Source organism: Oncorhynchus nerka, linkage group LG13 (genome assembly GCF_034236695.1).
Source record: "Oncorhynchus nerka isolate Pitt River linkage group LG13, Oner_Uvic_2.0, whole genome shotgun sequence".
In the NCBI taxonomy this organism is placed as follows: domain Eukaryota; kingdom Metazoa; phylum Chordata; class Actinopteri; order Salmoniformes; family Salmonidae; genus Oncorhynchus; species Oncorhynchus nerka.
In genome coordinates, this window is record NC_088408.1 from 67,054,261 (window position 1) to 67,075,280 (window position 21,020).

Here is a 21,020-nt window from a genome sequence, read left to right on the forward strand (position 1 = left end):
AAACAATTCCCCCAACAGCTTAAATTTACATCTATTGCCAAACCAGCTGCCTCACTTTTGAACTTCTGCTGACTTAATATTTTGACCTACGCATATAATACCCCACTTGCACAGCATGACAATATGCCCCATTCCATTCAACATACTGAACAAACTAAAATGACAATGGTGGCATTTTATTACTTTATTTGATGATTGACATGGGCTGTAAGCTCTGGACATGGGTAACAAATACACTGACCAAAATAGCAACATGAACAACTATCCCCTTAAACAATACAATTAACCTTTAGAAACTAATCAACGCTTAACATAAGAAACTGTAGCAAGTTATAGTTTTTATTTATGGTTTATTTATGCCTTAAGCATTCTTTAAAATTGCTATGACCAACAAAGGATATAAATCGTTTAGAAAGATCTGCTCAGACAAATGTCCCAAACTACTAGAGAGAAACTTGTTGAGGGGGATGTACACCTCACTTCTTTCTCCCACCTCTCTCCTTCAGTGCCAGGTGTATGACTGAACCGTTGTTTATGTTGTAGTAGGCCAGAGAGTTGGAATCTTTGATGAAAATTCCCTGTAATGGAAGACGTAATAGATGTAAATGACTCGATCATGCCAGTTTACATTTACAATTATTCAAAACGGGGACGACAATGCTTACCTCATACTGCAGCTTTTGCTTTCCGGCTGGCATTCCAGTGGCTTCATGGATTTTCACTTTAATAACAGACACCTGTGGTGAGAGAATGGGAAGATGAACTATTATAAATATTCCAGTAAATTTGACTTGGGGGTGCACTCCTGAGAATATATGAAGTATAGCTAAAAGAGTGTGGAATGGTGGGTGAACTAGTAACATACCTGATCTGTGAGTGGGATAGTGAAATTGAGCGCTTGTCCACTTAGCTTCCATTCAGTCTTGTCCTGCATGTTGGGAACTTGCACTGTGACGGACACTGAACCCTACAAAAAAATATATACAGTAGAATAACTATATTTGTACAGGAAGCCTTACATGCCAATATACAGAACTACTAACAGCAAGCATAGGATGAATGACGGCATATCTAAATCCAGCTGTGGATCATTCACACTACTGCATTTTGCCAGTAGTCCTTGACATCTAATTGGCCAACAAACCTTGTATCTACGGAGGAACTCCTCCTCTGGCATGAGGTTGTCCTCTGTCTTCATCTTCTTGCTGGCAGGCTCATCATTATGGGGTGGGGGTGGCTGGGAAGGTGGCTGCGGGTCAGGGCGGGGGCGGGGGGGCTGCGGGACTGGAGGGGCAGGGACAAATGCTGGACAGGGAAGAATAAAATGAGTCAATAAATAGTATGCTTAAAAGACAACCTGAATTAAAATGGTAAATAATCATGAAAGTAATTTGTAGCAATGCATATTTCTGAAGTCATCCATTGGATTTCAAAGTATTTAACACTGTGGGAATAGTGTAGCAATGGTTGTCTTACCAGTTGGGACCACCATGGGTGGTGGTCTGGGGGCCATCATGTGAGGTGGTTGGGGCATGGGCACCACGTTGATGCGGGGGGCATGCATCATGGGGGCATGGGTGTTAGAACCTGCCCTGGGGCTAGGCGCATCTGCACAGGGGCCATGGGTGGCCGTGGAATCACAGGCACAGCTGACAGGAGAGTGGTGCGTACAGGGGGCAGCATCTACATGATTCACAGTGGAAAATACAGTCAACCATATACAGTTGAAGTCGGAAGTTTACATACACCTCAGCAAAATACATTTAAACTCAGTTTCACAATTCCTGACATTTAATCCTAGTAAAATTTCCCTGTCTTAGGTCAGTTAGGATCACCACTTAATTTTAAGAATGTGAAATGTCAGAATAATAGTACAGTGATTTAATTCCGCTTTTATTTCTTTCATCACATTCCCAGTGGGTCAGAAGTTTACATACACTCAATTAGTATTTGGTGGCATTGCCTTTAAATTGTTTAACTTGGGTCAAACGTTTCAGGTAGCCTTCCACAAGCCCATTCCTCCTGACAGAGCTGGTGTAACTGAGTCAGGTTTGTAGGCCTCCTTGCTCACACACGCCTTTTCAGTTCTGCCCACAGATTTTCTATAGGATTGAAGTCAGGGCTTTGTGATGGCCACTCCAATACCTCGACTTCGTTGTCCTTAAGCCATTTTGCCACAACTTTATTAGTATGCTTGGGGACATTGTCCATTTGGAAGACCCATTTGCGACCAAGCTTTAAATTCCTGACTGATGTCTTGAGATGTTGCTTCAATATATCCACATCATTTTCCTTCCCTCATGATGCCATCTATTTTGTGAAGTGCACCAGTCCCTCCTGCACCCCCACAACCTGATGCTGCCACCACCGTGTTTCACGGTTGGGATGGTGTTCTTCGGCTTGCAAGCATCGCCCTTTTTCCTCCAAACAAAACGATGGTCATTATGGCCAAACAGTTCTGTTTTTGTTTCATCAGACCAGAGGACATTTCTCCAAAAAGTATGATCTTTGTCCTTATATGCAGTTGCAACCCGTAGTCCGGATTTTTTTAGTGGCGGTTTTGGAGCAGTAGCCTCTTCCTTGCTGAGCGGCCTTTCAGGTTATGTCAATAGAGGAGTCGTTTTACTGTGGATATAGATACTTTTGTACCGGTTTCCTCCAGCATCTTCACAAGGTCCTTTGCTGTTGGTCTGGGATTGATTTGCACTTCTAGCACCAAAGTACATTCATCTCTAGGAGACAGAATGCGTCTCCTTCCTGAGCGGTATGATGGCTGCGTTGTCCCATGTTGTTTATACTTGCATACTATTGCTTGTACAGTTGAATGTGGTACCTTCAGGCACTTGGGAATTGCCCCCAAGGATGAACCAGACTGTGGAGGTCTACCATTTTTTTTTCTGGGGTCTCGGCTGATTTCTTTTGATTTTCCCATGATGTCAAGCAAAGAGGCACTGAGTTTGAAGGTAGGCCTTGAAATACATCCACAGGTACACCTCCAATTGACAGGCTAATTTACATATTTACCAGAAGCTTCTAAAGCCATGACAATTTTCTGGAATTTTCCAAGCTTTTTAAAGGCACAGTCAACTTAGTGTATGTAAACTTCTGACCCACTGGAATTGTGATACAGTGAATTATAAGTGAAATAATCTGTCTGCAAACAATTGTTGGAAAAATTACTTGTGTCATTCACAAAGTAAATGTCCTAAACGACTTGCCAAAACTATAGCTGGTTAACAAGAAACACGAAATTTGTGGAGTGTTTGAAAAACGAGTTTTAATGACTCCAACCTAAGTGTATGTAAACTTCCGACTTCAAGTGTATATTGATATAATAACCTGACAGAAAAGTGTTTTAGCACTTCTATTGAACAAGAAAGCAACTTACGGAAGGAGGGGCCCGAGCCATCGTGTTCATTGGAGGGCTGGGTTTGGGCAGAAGGGGGGCAGAGGAGATGAGGGGTGATTGATGATGATGATGGTAAAGCTCAGGCTTGCTTGGCCCAATCTTCTCTTTGCTTTCATCCTCCTGCACCAGTCCCTTGGCCTTGTGAATGGCCTCAATCTGCTCTTGTAGGGTGATGTTGGCCTGTGCTGCCTGCTGAGTACGCGCCATGCTGCCAGAGTGCCCATCCCAGGTCACCTAAGAAGGTGCATTAAGTAAAGACTTTGACCTCATAATGACAACAAAAATAAATAAGATTGAACCTAAACAGCAATTATACACTAATCACTCATAAACCACATGGATAATTCCCTCATCACTTGCACGCACCTTCTCCTCAGGCTTCTGGATCTCCTCTTCTCCAATCTTCTTACCGATGGCGGTCTCCTCCACACCAAAGATATCAGTACGCCTCTCAGCCAGCTGTTTTAGGCTGCTCTCAATGTCCATGCCAGGGGCGTAAACCTCATCCTCTATTTGCCTCTCTCTGATGCCGCGGTCCCTCTGCTCCAGCCAGCGGGGATCCAGTAGTCCGATGCGCATGTGCTCCTGCATCTTACTGGCTTGGATCCTCTCACCCGTGATGGGAGAGATGAGGAACTCATCCAGAGTCTTGGCTGGAGGCTGGGGCTTGGAGGCTACAGGGCAAGAAAAAGGGATCAAATGTAAGGGCAAATTAAGAACAGGCATGTATTTTCCAGTCCTTTATGTCATGTCATGCATGATAATAAAACATCTAGATATTTAGGTCCTGATGATGAAATCCCTCTCACCCTTGGGGTCGTAGTCCTTGCGGATAATGACCTGGTCTGGAGTAGGGGGCAGTGGGGGTGGCATGGGGTTGTCTGGAGGCAATGGTGCCTTGCCATCATCCTCTTCATCAGAACCCTGGGGAGAAGGCATCAAAGACTCTACATTGATTACACCATTTCCTAACAATGGTAATATTACATTCAGATTCAATCAGTAACTCTGAAGAAGTAATACGCTGTTAATTATATCCTGTTGTGTGTGTCTACTAAAACAGGTTGTGTTTACTAACCTCATCCATGTCTTGCAGCTGTGTGTCCTGATCAGGCTGTGTGGGACGCCCATCATCCCGATCCTCCTGCTCAACGTCATCCTCGTCCTCACTTTCAACCTCCATCTCCACCTCCTCACTCTCTCCAAACTTGTCATAACGCTCCTGGGTCAGGATGCGAGCTCCCAGTTCCTCAGGTGTGGTGGGTGGTGGAAAGTGGCCTGTTGGAAGTCACAACACCATCATTACAAAGCGATTGACACAGGGGGTGGATAACATTCTCTCAGGAACAGGAATTATCTATTCAAATAATCTTGTCTGGCTCTCAGTTAATTTCCCGACCTTGCTCATTAGGTTGGAAGTCCACGGTCTCCACCACTACAAAGTCATGCCAGTCAATTTGGGCGTAGGACACACGCTCTTTCTCCCGCTCCTCCTCCTCCTTCTTCCTTTCACGCTCCTGAAATTTCGCCCACTCAACGCGGTACCTCACCTGTTGGTAAAACCAGGAGATAAGCTGTTAAGACAATGAACATTTTATGAGCCAATTGTGGGTAAACCCTAACAGACAAGGGCAGAAGTGTTATTTTGTAGTTTATTTGAAAATACCAACTTCTCAAATACTCAAGGTAGTCAAATATCATTTGTATAGAGTTTCAACTAAAAAGGCAACTATTTTCTTTGATAATCAAATACAGGTCTCATAAAAACGAATAATATTGAAAAGTATTTTGAAAACCAAATCATATTTTAAGGTATTTGAATATGCAAGTTATTTGAAAACAAAAAAATAAACGTTTTTTTGGGCATGCTGTATTAATTTTGATAGACTCACGTTTACCGGACTGCCTTTCACCCGAGTGAGACATAAGGTAATACATCAACACTTGACAGCAGATTCTTATACATGTGTAGTAACTCTGATTATTACAAAAGCAAAGATGTGGTTACATAGGACATTGCTTTATAATGGAGTTATTACATGAGTGGAATAAGGAAGTCACTATTCATTGTGTACAGTACGTGTGACAGATCAATTGCTTTTCGTAAGGCTGTTGGTCGACCGAGATTGTTTTAGTCGAGCAGTGACAAACATACATACACCACAAGTTTGGACACACCTACTCATTCAAGGGTTTTTCTTTATGTGTACTATTTTACCTTTATTTAACTAGGCAAGTCAGTTAAGAACAAATTCTTATTTTCAATGACGGCCTAGGAAGTGGGTTAACTGCCTGTTCAGGGGCAGAGTGACAGATTTGTACCTTGTCAGGTCGGGGATTTGAACTTGCAACCTTCCAGTTACTAGTCCAACGCTCTAACCACTAGGCTACCCTGCCGCCCCAATAATAGTGAAGACGTCAAAACTATGAAATAACACACATGGAATCATGAAGTAAGCAAAAAGTAAATAGTGTTAAATAAAAATATTTTATATTTGTGATTCTTCAAACTTGCCACCCTTTGCCTTGATGACAGCTTTGCACACTCTTGGAATTATCTCAACCAGCTTCACCTGGAATACTTTTCCAACAGTCTTGTTGGAATTCCCACATATGCTGAGCACTTGTTGGCTGCTTTTCCTTCACTCTGCGGTCCAACTCATCCCAAAACAATTGGGTTGAGGTCGGGTGATTGTAGAGGCCGGGTCATCTGATGCAAAACTCCATCACTCTCCTTCTTGGTCAAATAGCCCTTACACAACCTGGAGGTGTGTTGGGTCATTTTCCAGTTGAAAAACAAATGATAGTCCCCCTAAGCGCAAACCAGGTGGGATGACGTATCGCTGCAGAATGCTGTGGTAGCCATGCTGGATAAGTGTAGCTTGAATTCTAAATAAATCACTGACTGTTTCCAGCAAAGCACCCCCACACCACCTCCTCCATGCTTCACGGTGGGAACCACACACGTGGAGATCATCCATTCACCTACTCTGCGTCTCACGATGACATGGCAATTGGAACCAAAAATCGCAATCTCAGCTCATCACTGCTCTGTGAAGCAAAAGAAGTATGACTTCTGCTGAGGCCATTCTTGCCCTGACTTCTGCAGAGGCCATATCACTGTGAATGCTGCATGGTCAATGCAGACATCTGAAACTATCCGCCGCCATTGTCGCAACCCCTATTACCAGCCTGTTCAACCTCTCTTTCATATCGTCTGAGATCCCCAAGGATTGGAAAGCTGCCGCAGTCATCCCCCTCTTCAAAGGGGGAGACACCCTGGACCCAAACTGTTACAGACCTATATCCATCCTGCCCTGCCTATCTAAGGTCTTCGAAAGCCAAGTCAACAAACAGGTCACTGACCATCTCGAATCCCACCGTACCTTCTCCGCTGTGCAATCTGGTTTCCGAGCCGGTCACGGGTGCACCTCAGCCACACTCAAGGTACTAAACGATATCATAACCGCCATCGATAAAAGACAGTACTGTGCAGCAGTCTTCATCGACCTTGCCAAGGCTTTCGACTCTGTCAATCACCATATTCTTATCGGCAGACTCAGTAGCCTCGGCTTTTCGGATGACTGCCTTGCCTGGTTCACCAATTACTTTGCAGACAGAGTTCAGTGTGTCAAATCGGAGGGCATGCTGTCCGGTCCTCTGGCAGTCTCTGTGGGGGTGCCACAGGGTTCAATTCTCGGGCCGACTCTTTTCTCTGTATATATCAATGATGTTGCTCTTGCTGCGGGCGATTCCCTGATCCACCTCTACGCAGACGACACCAGTCTATATACTTTCGGCCCGTCACTGGACACTGTGCTATCTAACCTCCAAACGAGCTTCAATGCCATACAACACTCCTTCCGTGGCCTCCAACTGCTCTTAAACGCTAGTAAAACCAAATGCATGCTTTTCAACCGATCGCTGCCTGCACCCGCATGCCCGACTAGCATCACCACCCTGGATGGTTCCGACCTTGAATATGTGGACATCTATAAGTACCTAGGTGTCTGGCTAGACTGCAAACTCTCCTTCCAGACTCATATCAAACATCTCCAATCGAAAATCAAATCAAGAGTCGGCTTTCTATTCCGCAACAAAGCATCCTTCACTCACGCCGCCAAGCTTACCCTAGTAAAACTGACTATCCTACCGATCCTCGACTTCGGAGATGTCATCTACAAAATGGCTTCCAACACTCTACTCAGCAAACTGGATGCAGTTTATCACAGCGCCATCCGTTTTGTCACTAAAGCACCTTATACCACCCACCACTGCGACTTGTATGCTCTAGTCGGCTGGCCCTCGCTACATATTCGTCGCCAGACCCACTGGCTCCAGGTCATCTACAAGTCCATGCTAGGTAAAGCTCCGCCTTATCTCAGTTCACTAGTCACGATGGCAACACCCATCCGTAGCACGCGCTCCAGCAGGTGTATCTCACTGATCATCCCTAAAGCCAACACCTCATTTGGCCGCCTTTCGTTCCAGTACTCTGCTGCCTGTGACTGGAACGAATTGCAAAAATCGCTGAAGTTGGAGACTTATCTCCCTCACCAACTTCAAACATCAGCTATCTGAGCAGCTAACCGATCGCTGCAGCTGTACATAGTCTATTGGTAAATAGCCCACCCATTTTCACCTACCTCATCCCCATACTGTTTTTATTTATTTACTTTTCTGCTCTTTTGCACACCAATATCTCTACCTGTACATGACCATCTGATCATTTATCACTCTAGTGTTAATCTGCAAAATTGTAATTATTCGCCTACCTCCTCATGCCTTTTGCACACATTGTATATAGACTCCCCTTTTTTTTCTCTACTGTGTTATTGCCTTGTTAATTGTTTACTCCATGTGTAACTGTGTTGTCTGTTCACACTGCTATGCTTTATCTTGGCCAGGTCGCAGTTGCAAATGAGAACTTGTTCTCAACTAGCCTACCTGGTTAAATAAAGGTGAAATAAAAAATACAAATCATTTTTAAAAATTCTAAAAAATGACCATGTGCCCAGATGCACAATGCACTTCTCTCTCCAGAATGTGCTCTCTCCTGCCAATTTGTGAACATTCATTGTTTCATAACTTCATTGTGTGAATTATTTGCATTTGATTGTTCGTGTATATCAATTCCCTATTACATACAGTTGAAGTTGGAAGTTTACATACACCATAGCCAAATACATTTAAACCCAGTTTTTCACAATTCCTGAGATTTAATCCTGTAAAAATTCCCGGTCTTCGGTCAGTTATGACCCATTTTAAGAATGTGAAATGTCAGAATAATAGCAGAGTGATTTATTTAAGCTTTTATTTCTTTCATCCCATTCCGAGTGGGTCAGAAGTTTACATACACTTATTTATTATTTGGTAGCATTGCCTTTAAATTGCTTAACTTGGGTCAAATGTTTCAGGTAGCCTTCCACAATAAATTGGGTGAATTTTGGCCCATTCCTCCTGACAGAGCTGGTGTAACTGAGTTAGGTTTGTAGGCCTCCTTGCTTTGTAGGCCTCCTAAACAATGAACAATAGTTTTATTGACTACAAACTAAGTGTATGTAAACTTCAGACTTCAACTGTATAATTGGTTAGTTGGTTTGACTTAACATTCACCTGGGGCAATGGACATTTATAGAATGTTCAGATAGAAATGTATTGTTTAGATCAAATAGGACTGTCAGATATATTGGAATAGTATAGAAGACTGTCTTCTCCATTTCTATGTTCAACATGCAGTTCCATTAATTGAAGGCAGACAATCCAATAGTTTCTGAATATTAGTCACTGCCTGAAATCAGTATTTAAATATTTTGAATAAGTAGTTGCTTTCTCAGATCTGTATTATATTAGTTTAAAAAAGTAATGGCAGTTACTTTCTGAGATCTGAATTCAAATAGTAGTACTTTTTTGGGACCTGTATTCAAATGGTTTATTTTCACAAAGCATAGATAAAAACTATAGTTATCCAAGATCTGAACCCAACAGCAAAGCTTCAGGGGCTTACCTGGTCCAGCACCTCCCTGGGGTTCTCAGCCTCTCTTTTCAGCTTCATGAGCAGTCCCTTGGGAGGGATCAGAATCTAGGAAAAAAAGACCCAAGACAAACACAAGTGAGCATCACAACACAACCAGCTGAAGACATGGTCTACTACTAACAAGTCAAATAATTGAAATATAATATTTCAACAAAACACACTACATGACAAAGTATGTGGACACCTGCTTGTCAAACATCTCATTCCAAAATTATGGGCACTAATATGGAGTTGGTCCCCCCTTTGCTGCTATAACAGCCTCCACTCTTCTGGGAAAGCTTTCCACTAGGGCTGTGGTCCAAACACTTCAGAGACACCCTATCCCCTCAGCCCTCAAATTAAGTAGACACTTCTGATGACGTGTCATGACATCTGACGAGTATACACTTGCAGGGCAAGGGGAGAGGGAGGAAGGAATGCTTTTTAAATGGACCATCCTTAGCCGGAAGTTCAATCCGCGATGATTCTGTTTTCAGCCACCCAACGAACAGTTATTGTGCTGACGATGCTTCCAGAGGCAATTTGGAACTCAGTAGTGGGTGTTGCAAACGAGGACAGACAACTTTTACATGCTTCAGAAGTCCTGTTCTGTGAGCTTGTATGGCCTACCACTTTGCGGCTGAGCCATTGTTGGTCCTCGACGTTTCCACTTCACAATAACAGCACTTACAGTTGAGCGGGGAGCTCTAGAAGGGCAGAAATTTGACGAACTGACTTGTTGGATAGGTGCCACATTAGAAGTCATTGAGCTCTTCAGTAAGGCTATTCTACTGCCATTGTCTGTCTATAGAGATTGCATGGCTGTGTGCCTGATATTATACACCTGTCAGCAAAGAGTCTGGCTGAAATAGCCAAATCCATTAATTTGAAGGGGTGTCCACATACTTTGTATAAAAAGTGTATGTGCCACAATCAATAATAATAATTAGTAAGAAGTTGTACCTTAGTATACTGCTCCACCAGCTTGGTGAAGTAGTTGAAGAGGCTGTGTTGAGGTCGCAGGAAGTCAAACTGGTAATTTCGCTGTTCTTTCTGCATGAGCTGTGTGAGGAACTGGCGCCCGTTGCGAGCCACAAACTGGGCGGTCAGCTTGACAACATCCAGGTCGAATGCCGAGATTGAAGGAGGGTCAGCAATGAACTCAAACTCAGGCGGAGGCTCCTTTGGCACCACTGTCTCATGAATCACCTGGGCCTGCAACTACCGGTAAAGGAAACCATAACTTAGAATAGCTCTTTTAAGGCATCAATCACATCTTACACTTTACAGTGAACCATTGACACAATCAGTGATTTATAAATCGATAGACAAGGAACCACTCAATGTCTAGGAAGGCACACCTTTTGAGGAAGCTGCTGCGAGTTCAGCAGGGCCTGCTGCTGCATGACCTTTGGCACGGCCGCAGACGGCTCCTGGCCCTTGCCCTCCTTGAATTCATTGACCTTGTGGCGATAGTAAGCATGGTAGGGGTCATTGGGGTTCAGGAAGTTGAACTTTGGGTTGTTGATCTCATTCTGACGGATCCTTGCTTCGAACTCTGGTCCATTCCTGAGAATTAATGGTAGGAAAAGAATGAATGATCATTGCAATATGACATCATATTCAAGACTTCATACAATTTTATAAAAAACATGACTGAGAATGAGACTGAAAAACCAACCTGGCAACAAAGCTGGCAGTCTTATCAACGATGTTTCGGACCTCAGGAGGTGGATAGATGATCCCAACTATGGGTTTCGTTGCTGGGGTTTCCCCTGTAGGCTCATCTGCCTGTTGAAACAATAGAAATTGAAGTCTCATCACGTGGAGGTGTTTGAGGGTACATTAATGACATTTAATTGTCCCTACATCCTACCCCCTCTAAGTACTATGGTAGTAGATCTTCTGATGACTGGGTGGATTTTTCATCAATCCAAACCTTTCCGATAGGGCTGGGCGATATATAGAATTAATTCAAATCTATGTTTTTGCACGATATTCCAAATGCCTGTATTGCAAGAATCTAGTTTTTAATTTTTATCCGTTTGTCTTTTTGGTATTGTCTCCTTCAGTCTTTCTGTGCACTTTTCCATTTACACCAGAGATCTGTATATAATGACAAGAAGTTCATGTTTCTGCCCTAACAATGGGAGTTCTTGTCCTAACGGCGGGAAGGCTCATCCTCTCCGTCTACACACACCAAGTCCATTCCCCCTGCCACTCACAACAACAAAGAGATCACTTCTTCTCTGACAAGCAGTTTCACAATTATATAAGGAATTGGCAACGTGTTCTCATTCTGAGAAATAAGGTATGCCACTTGATTTCAACATCTGAAAAAGTGGACAGGCTAGCATGCTGTTCAAACAGTTGGAGATGGACAGAAGGGTGTGTTCACAACAACTCAACCGTTTTACCTTGTTCGCTAGCAATAGATCCAAGTTGGCTAAACTTGAAACATAACAATTAGCTGGCTACTTACTAGCACGGGGGCTTGTGCTTGAGAGATTATGAGACCTGGGCTAATTTGCCTGCTTAGTCATTATTATTGTAATGTGCATTATGCATGGTTCTGGTAAAATGTGTAACGAAAAGGGCATTTTCACAGACTTGAAAACCAGATCAGTGATTATTGCAAAAAGGCAGGTTAAACTATTTCGATAAAATAATACAATTATTAGTGGGTCTTATGGTTGTGTAAGGCTTATATTTAGCTTAGTTATAATTTACAGACAGGACCAGACAGGACCGGAGTCTACGCAGACCGGTGCACGGGAGTCCTCTTACATTTGGAAACTTTACAGTCCTATTGATCAAACAACCATAAAAAGGTAGGCTATCTTTCCCTATATGCACATTAACAAGATCTTGTTATGCACATTAACAAGATCAACAACTAATGAGCTAAAATCTAACGAAGGAACATTATATAATCCCTCAAACTTTTTCAGCTACTTGGCCATCAAATTAGCACTGATAAACGATGGGGGATAGCCTGCTCATCCTTCTGTAGCTTGCCTGACAATGCATGCGTTGTCCCAACCAGGCACCCAAGCTAACTAGCTAAAGTTGGCTAGCTTGCTACTTCCAGTCGCAAATGAGAGAACACCTCACTGACCATTTTACTCACCCTAGCAGAGCTGGTTAGGCTGTTTACATGTTATATAGAGCGTGCTTTACTCGTATTTTTTATGTATTTTTTAAAATGTGCTTTCCTTTACTGACACCGGTCATATTCAGCGTGTCTTGCGTGTTCGTAAATTCAGCAGTTATTCTGCGCTCTGGCACACTCACACAAGAGTGCTCTGAAATGCTAAATAGATAAGTCGTTCAGCATAGCTAGCAATTCACATTTCTTTCTAGCTAACCAAATGACACCTGAATCTCCAGCTGTAGGCACTGAAAAAACAATATGAGGTGGAAAAGACACTCACCCAGCTACTCCTAAAATGACATCCTCCTAGCAGTTAGTTAGTTAGCTATCGTTAGGCTCTGTGTTTTTAGCTTTCTACATAGATACTCTAGCATATTAGCTACATTATGAATGACTTGTGATCATTGCCCTTACTAGTTTGATTGTATGGACATTCCCAGCCTTGGTTACATTTGTCCGTTTTTGTACAAAATATTGAGAAACAGAAACAGTGCATCCCGAATGGAGGCAGAAAACAATGTACCAGGTCAGTTGTGATTTACATCCTGATAGCAATATTTTTTGGACTACCAAGAAATGTGTTGGCGAATTATATAGATTATGCATTGAACTGCATCCATCTATTCTACCAACAATGCCTTGGTGTACACCATGGACTGTTGAGTCAAATATAACCTATTCTTAAAACCTCTTATCTGTTGGTTTTGTAGCATAAACTGGGAATTTTATCATTTTTACTGATATTATGATTGCCTGTTTATTTCATATCTGCAAAGTAATTAAAACGCACACCAAAATAATGTTTTGACTTATCCTATACTCATAATCGTGGACAAAGTATACATTTGAGGGAAAAAAGCACACATTTGAGGGAAAACCCTACCTCAAATAGACCGTTTAAAACATAGCTTGCTATTTCCTCGGGGGATGAGAGTTGGCCAATCATCAACTCTACATTACTTATCTCATATGTATATACTGTACTCGATACCATCTACTGCATCTTGCCTATGCCGTTCTGTACCATCACTCATTCATATATCTTTATGTACATATTCTTTATCACTTTACACTTGTGTGTATAAGGTAGTAGTTTTGGAATTGTTAGGTTAGATTACTCGTTGGTTACTACTGCATTGTCGGAACTAGAAGCACAAGCATTTCGCTACACTCGCATTAACATCTGCTAACCATGTGTATGTGACAAATACATTTGATTTGAATATTTGTAATGATTACTAAACACCTACCCCATAATGCTGTTGGGTTACGCCCACACCATTCCAACACAGAAAAGTTGCATTTTAACATACTTTTTTTTTAAATGGAAGGGAAACTATTTCCCTCATATTGTAATTTATTATAGGTCATATTTCACATAAACGTGGAAAAACTGGACAGTTACTTTAAGTTAGGTAGCGCTAGCATTAGTAACTATACAAACAGAAACAGATAGCAACGTTTCTGGACACAGCTAGCTACTCTTTTTAGACAATACGCAACACGGTGGTAATGTTACCCCACATCTTCACAATTACAGGGAGGTAGTAAAAACGTTAAAGGGCGATTGAGGTAGCAAATCTTACCTTGCTGTTGGGCTCAAGCTGAACAAGTTGTACAGGCCCAGGCGGCATGGCTGCGTCAATTCTTTGATTGGGTTATCTGTTAAAACGTGAAAAGTCCAACAAAAGCGTTATTTATCTTCACAATTTCACTACTTGTTGTCGTACTGTATGTCTAGAAACCTAATAAATGGCACAAAATATTTACAGATAAGACCTACGAGTGCGTTTTTCTGTCGTTGACCTGCCTGGAATGGAGGTCTTTTACTTCCGGAAACACATCTAAGCATTGTGGGATTTGCAGTTCTTCTAGCAGGTAGCTGTGGAAATGAAGTGACACCATCCAACCGACTAAACTCTACTCGCTCACAGCGGCTTCCTGAAGCAGGCACAACACATGAGAGAAAGAGTGCAAGCTACTAAGTTTTGTCAAGATTACCCATCTCTTAGGACTGCGTGGAAAGTCTCCTGAACCAACTAATAGCTCTTCATGGTGCTATTCTGGATGTCTTCTCTCGGACTGGCCCAGTTCGATTCCACTCCTGGAAGTTCTCAGATAAGCTTTCATTCGATCTGGACCTGGTGCCACAATTAGAACAATACGACTTTGTTGATGGGAAGGTGGAATTCAATCAGCATTCACATTGTTTTGCTGAATTTGGTGATTTAAGTGATAATGCCCGAGAAGACGGTGTTTTGAGGATATATTGACACGGGTGTTGTTAGTAGAGGGCCAGCAAACCGTGCCAATATATCCTCCAAACACCGGCTTCGAGGGCATTACCACTTTTATACGGGTTACCAACATATTAAAATAATGATTTACATATTTTCATTACAAACGTTTTTTTTTTTTAAATAAATGTATTCATACAATTTCATCCTTACACAAGATATAGTCCCGACACAAATCGGGACTATATATGCTACTCAAACTGGCTGGTCGTTTGTTCAATAGGTTCGTTTGCCAGAGACGCGACCCAGTATTTTTGTTCTGTATCTATGGACGAGACCCAGTCGTCCAAATGTTCCATTGCCATACTAGCTGGCAACGTTATTATCCTTTGCCTTCTAGCTAGCCAACTACGGCTAATTCAGCCATGTCAAAAATTGCATTCAGAATAACAGCAAAGTAGCTACATTTGCATTTGTGGAGACATCCATAACAATGAGTTAATGAGACGCGATTTCGTCTCATAGAAAATGTGCTCATTTGTCAGGACACCGTTATTTAGAGCAACTGAAGCTGGAGATAGAATTTGAATATTGAAACAATTTGGCAAATGTCGGCGAGACAGACCGCAAGGTTGTTACAAATCATACTGTTGAAACTAAATGTTAGTCTAAAAGAAATGTGAGATAATGTCTAGATGCTTTTTATAGTGGAGATCAAGTTTATAAATTGCTTGGCTGGGCTGATGAGCCAGTGGATTGTGCAGTCAGATGGAACAGAGTAAATAGACATTTTTAACTTCATAGATTAGCCAGTGGTAAATTGTGGAATAGACACCATCTGAAATGCGGATTTAACCAATCTGCATTCAGGATTAGACCCACCCGTAGCTAGAGAATAGTTGGAAATTAACGATACATGACTGTAATCCATTTATTTTCCCTAGATTACTATTCCTGCTGCAAAGTTTCAGTGCATATGCAGAGCAGTTGAAGATTGGACAGAAAGAAAACATGAAGAAAACAGCTGCATGTGTATCAATTGGCCTTGTAGTTGGACACTATTGGAATAACTTTATCCAGATTGGCAACCAGAGTGAGTTTTTAAAGCACTCCTGGTGTTTAGTTTTTTTTTTTTTTTCATAAAATGTATATTTTATGACCATGTTGTTCCCTCTTATTCAGAGCATGAAGCAAGATATTCAAGAATGGATCAAAACTCCAAAGTGTGAGGAAAACACCACTTTCTCTTTAGCATCCTCACTCCTGACCACAAAAAGAGATATTTGTCCACAGTCTCCATCCGTAGTGTCTCAGCACTGTACTTCAAGAACAACAGCAAGCACTCCATTCCTCCACAGACAATAGCAAATGGCGGCCCCTCCTGTCCTACTCGCAGAACAGAAAGCATCATCCCCTCCTGCCTTTCCCCTATATCCACAGACACTCATAATGTAAGTTGCCAGACAGTAGAGTCCTCCCTTGTCCCCTGTGATGCCTGTGCTCAGGTCCAGTCCAGCCTGAGGGAGACTGGTGATGCTCTTGTGGAGCTGTGTCGGAGCGAGGGCCTTCCCACCCCTCTGCAGCGCCTCCTGGTGGCTGTGGATGACACTATGTAACAGGGCCATCTGACTGTAGGAGATGTGTCCCATTGGTCCACAGAGCAGCACAGGGACATGGGTCAGGTGGGAAAGCATCTGCTGAAGGTGCAGTCCACAGTGCAGGGCTCAGCTGGGGGAGGGAACAGGAGGAACTAAAGCGTGAATGGGCAAAGGACCAAGCAAGACTGTAGGAGGCCCAGGCATCCAGGAAGGAGACAGAGAGGAGACTGCAGGACGAACATGAGGAGGTGAGGTACAGTAGCACTCAGAGGAAACCTCGCTGACAACAATATATTTGAAGGGGGATGAAATATTGTAACATTTCAATAGTAAATATGCTTTCATGTTATTCACAATATACTGTAAATCTGTCCATTTTAGGCTCCATGTCCCTGGAGAATAGCAACTCCAAACTGAAGGCAGAGATTAGTTTGCAACAAAAAAGGTTACACAAACTCGGTAAGGACGTACAGCCCCACCCCAAGTCTGATGTTTTAGGAGCAGAAGGAGACAGCCCACGTTATCTAATTGTTGTGAACAGAAAATATGTGGAACCTTGTCCTTTCATTGTCAGAGTGTGAGAGAGATAAGCTACATCAGGAAGTGAAGGCCTTGCAGGTAGAGGAAGAGGCACGGAATAAACAAGAGGAGAAGACACAAACACTGGAGGCTCAACTGTCCAGTACTCAGCTCTTACTTGACAAAGAGAACTCCAAGTACCAGAATGCATGTCACCAACAGGAGGTCAGTATAACAGCCATGAAGGGGGTTGGATACTCATGGGGGCAGATGAGTCTTTAAAACCAGACCTGGGGCAGTACTGTAAATGTGTTAAAGGACACATCTAAAAACTCTGATCCTGATCCTGTTTTATGTGAGTTGTTACTGCACAGTCTCACTCTGTGTCTTCAACAGTCACTGCAGGCCAAGCAGATGTCTCTATTGGAGAGAGTGGATGCTCTGGACCAGGAGTGTGAGGAGCTTCAAGGACAGTTGGGGGAGACTGAGGACACACAGACAGGCCTATAGGATAGACTGACACACATCTCAGAGGAGAAGGACCAACTTAAAACCCAGCTCACCCAATAACAAGTACATTACTACCAGACAGATGTGACTCAACACAATATTAAGCACAATGAAATGTTTTACGTTATAGTTCATTTTATAGTGCTGCTTGCATACGCTGGGCAGAGCCATACTTCAGCATAGCAGATACAGTATATAAATATGATCCTATTTCATTTTCAAAGAACAATAATGTGTATGTAACTAATGGCCTTGCCTCTGCAGTCCCTGAGGCCTTGTGTTCTGAGCTGCAGCAGGAGAAGCAGAGATTGGAGAGTCATGTGAGCAAGCCAAAAGACAGTTTGGATCAGCTGAGAGGAGAGGTGCAGGAGTTAGCACAGAGGGAGAGGCTGCTGGTGGCATTCCCAGAGCTCAACCCACTGCCTCAGGGACCGCCACAGAGTAGGATCACTTCCCTAAATAACTCAGAGCATTTTCTGTATGTTAACCACAATGTTGACTTTACTTGTACAACCTGTATTGTTTGTATTGTATTGTTTGTTCATGTGGGTTTACTTGCATATGGTTTCAAATATAAATACCAGTATTACAAGCATAGACTGAGTTACAACTCCAGTGCATTTGGAAAGTATTCAGTCCCCTTGACTTTTTCCACATTTTGTTACTTTACAGCCTTATTCTAAAAAGTATTAAAGAAAAACTTTTCCTCCGCAATCTACACACAATACCCCATAATGACAAAGAGAAAACCGGTTTAGAAATTTTTGCAAATGTATTAAAAATAAGAAACTCAGAATTGAGCTCAGGTGCATCCTGTTTCCATTGATCATCCTTGAGATGTTTTTAAAACTTGATTGGAGTCCACCTGTGGTAAATTCAATTGATTGGACATTATTTGGAAAGGCACACACCTTTCTATATAAGGTCCCACAGTTGACAGTGAATGTCAGAGCAAAAACCAAGCCATAAGGTTGAGGAATTGTCCGTAGAGCTCATAGAAAGGATTGTGTCGAGGCACAGACCTGGGGAAGGGTACTAAAAATATTCTGCAGCATTGAAGCTCCCCCAAAACACACTGGCCTCCATTATTCTTAAATTGTTTTTATCCCTTTCTCTCCTAGTAGTTACAGTCTTGTCTCATCGCTGCAACTCCCGTAAGGCCTCGGGAGAGGCAAAGGTCGAGAGCCGTGCGTCCTCCGAAACACCACCCACCCAAACCGCACTGCTTCTTGACACAATCCGGGGATAATGCTGCTGGAGAACTACAGATGTAGGATCTTAATTTGATCACTATTTTGTTGCTGAGAATTTTCCTGCAGAGCCGGAAATGCAAACTTGTAGTGTATTCAAGGTTTAACTAGGCTTCTAATGTTTGTAATTTCCCCTTTAAAATGTCAGACTTGATTTGCTCTATTGAAAAATGTATAACCCCCTACAAAAATGTCTATTCATTATAATCCACATAATAATTCACATGTCCTGTTGCTGCAGGATTATTTTCCTGCTGTTGCAAACTGACTCAAATTAAGATCCTACATCTGTACTGCATGTTTTATTTATCGACTACACCTGAACAATGCTAATGACAGTTGTAAAACATAAAACATATTATCTCTTACAGACAACCTCTCTCAGCAGCTTTGGATTCTCCCAGTCTGCCTGAAGCTCCCAGAGAGAGACAGCTAAATCCCACCCCCTACGTACAACACAGCCCTCTGTAAGTCAACACCACAGAAAGAACATGTACATTTATGTATACTGCAGGTAATATAGCAGTCAACTGTTTTGCTTGGCCAACTGTTTTTCTGGGGACTACAAAAAATGGAATCTTACCTTAGCATGTATACTGTTTTAATTCTAGTAGTGTTTTCATAAATGCATCATTTATGAATGTATTTATGACTCATCTTTTCTCTCATTTTGCCCATCCCAGACAGACCTCCAGTGCAGGAGTGTTGAAACATTGATTGCGGAGGAAGGGAGCAGACAAAGGGGATTCCATCCCTGTGGTGATGGGGCCTTGGGATCACGTCTCTGCCACCTTCTCTACAGCTCTGGTGCACCAGCGGACTCTACGGCTCTCCCCAGACACCAGCGCAGCCAGAGCCTAAGCAAAGATACGCCAGGTGTCCCAAACATGCTCTTTCTCCAGAGGAAGAAATAAATCCAGCACTGGGTGATCAACCTCATGTTGACAATTTTTGGAGCATAGTAATGCCGAAAGAGGCTGAGGCAGAAAGAGGCTGTTAGAAGTATATGTCAGGCTTCTCCATCAGGAGACTGCAGTAAGGCATTGCATTGTAGCTCATACACATAGTTGTTTGTGTATCAGCTGAGGCAGATGCAGAAAAGTTATAGAGTTCGGGATCTTGGCAACATTGAGCTGGCTTGAAGTTGCTATTTAACTGAAAATGAATTTGATTAATTCACAAACTGTGGTATCATGTTTTTCTTTCTTGAACTGTTGTGTTAATCACTTTGCTACTTTGGATTGCAAATGTGCATTTGTTGACTTCATGCATTTAGAAAAACAGTTTTACCTAGTTTAGAATGGTAAAGCAATAAGACAGCATAACGAGCCTATCAAAGCACATTCATTATTTCAACTCAAAGAATCTGGTCATGCACAAACACACACTAAAAATAAGTGTCTTAAAATGATCAGTCTAGAAAAGGGAGAGGCTAGGTAAAAGACAAGCCATGGTGTGTGTCTGTGTGTTTAGCTAAGTGTGTGGTCTTCTAAAAGCTCTACTATTGTGTCACCAACACAATCACACGAATGCAGATGTGTCTAATGATTTACAGAGTACTCTGACGAGGGAGGGGTAAGTTCCTATGGCAACATTGATGATCAGAGCATGACATCTTGTGTGGGTTCCCTCCTGTCCTTACTGTCAGTCCAACCCTTCACCTATTGAGGAGTATACTTGATGGTAGACCAACCAATTCATTGAAGTATGCTTCCCATGGCATGTTAGGGTGCAATATTTTTGTCCTTTGTATTTCCTTGCACTAGAAATGCCAAATTACTTTTCTGAAGGTGGGTTGTAGTCATGGATATACCTGTGAAAAGCCCCATAGATCCAGACTAGATATTGACTACACCTGAAACTATGCAATTCAAGCCCATAGTATTGTTCATGCCTGTTCAAATGTTTCTGCATGAGTTCAGTGGTAGCACAATACTGGGTTTCATTTCCAGGGATATAATTAGATACTGAAGTATTTGCGGAATGCAGATGTACTAATGAAATCAATCATTTCTTAGCCCACTAACTCACAAATCCTTCTCCGCAGAGACAAACTTGCTTGATCAAGTCTAACCTTGGACCTCAGAGTTCAGTCTTTCAGTTGAGCCAATTATACAGCTGTGTCATCCCTCAAGCATGTAATTGAGATGTTCCCCCCCATAGATAATGTATTGTCTATGGTATGCTTGTCTCATGATTGACAGACTGATTTAGCCTAATTGTTAAATTGTTGCATGGAGTATAAAAACAAAATATGGCAGACAGTATTTATCTGAAAATGTAAAATGGAGCATTGTATAATCAATTTAGTTATTTTAATAGTATGC

The 21,020-nt window shown here is 42.3% G+C and overlaps 1 protein-coding gene and 1 pseudogene across 1 annotated transcript; one reads left to right on the forward strand and one right to left on the reverse strand.

The window, feature by feature from the left end:
* Positions 1-169: 169 nt before the first annotated feature.
* Positions 170-14,462, reverse strand: LOC115139953 (splicing factor 3A subunit 1-like). Its single transcript, XM_029677859.2, is given in 17 exon segments — positions 170-578; positions 666-737; positions 866-967; positions 1,145-1,305; positions 1,477-1,566; positions 1,569-1,683; positions 3,389-3,643; positions 3,776-4,083; positions 4,219-4,333; positions 4,488-4,687; positions 4,809-4,959; positions 9,417-9,491; positions 10,389-10,646; positions 10,787-10,994; positions 11,107-11,216; positions 14,166-14,241; positions 14,363-14,462. Coding segments are annotated over 16 exon segments (2,370 nt in total). The 5' UTR covers positions 14,214-14,241; positions 14,363-14,462; the 3' UTR covers positions 170-476.
* LOC115140672 (coiled-coil domain-containing protein 157-like) lies at positions 14,395-19,154 on the forward strand (annotated as a pseudogene).
* The last annotated feature ends 1,866 nt before the right edge of the window (positions 19,155-21,020 follow it).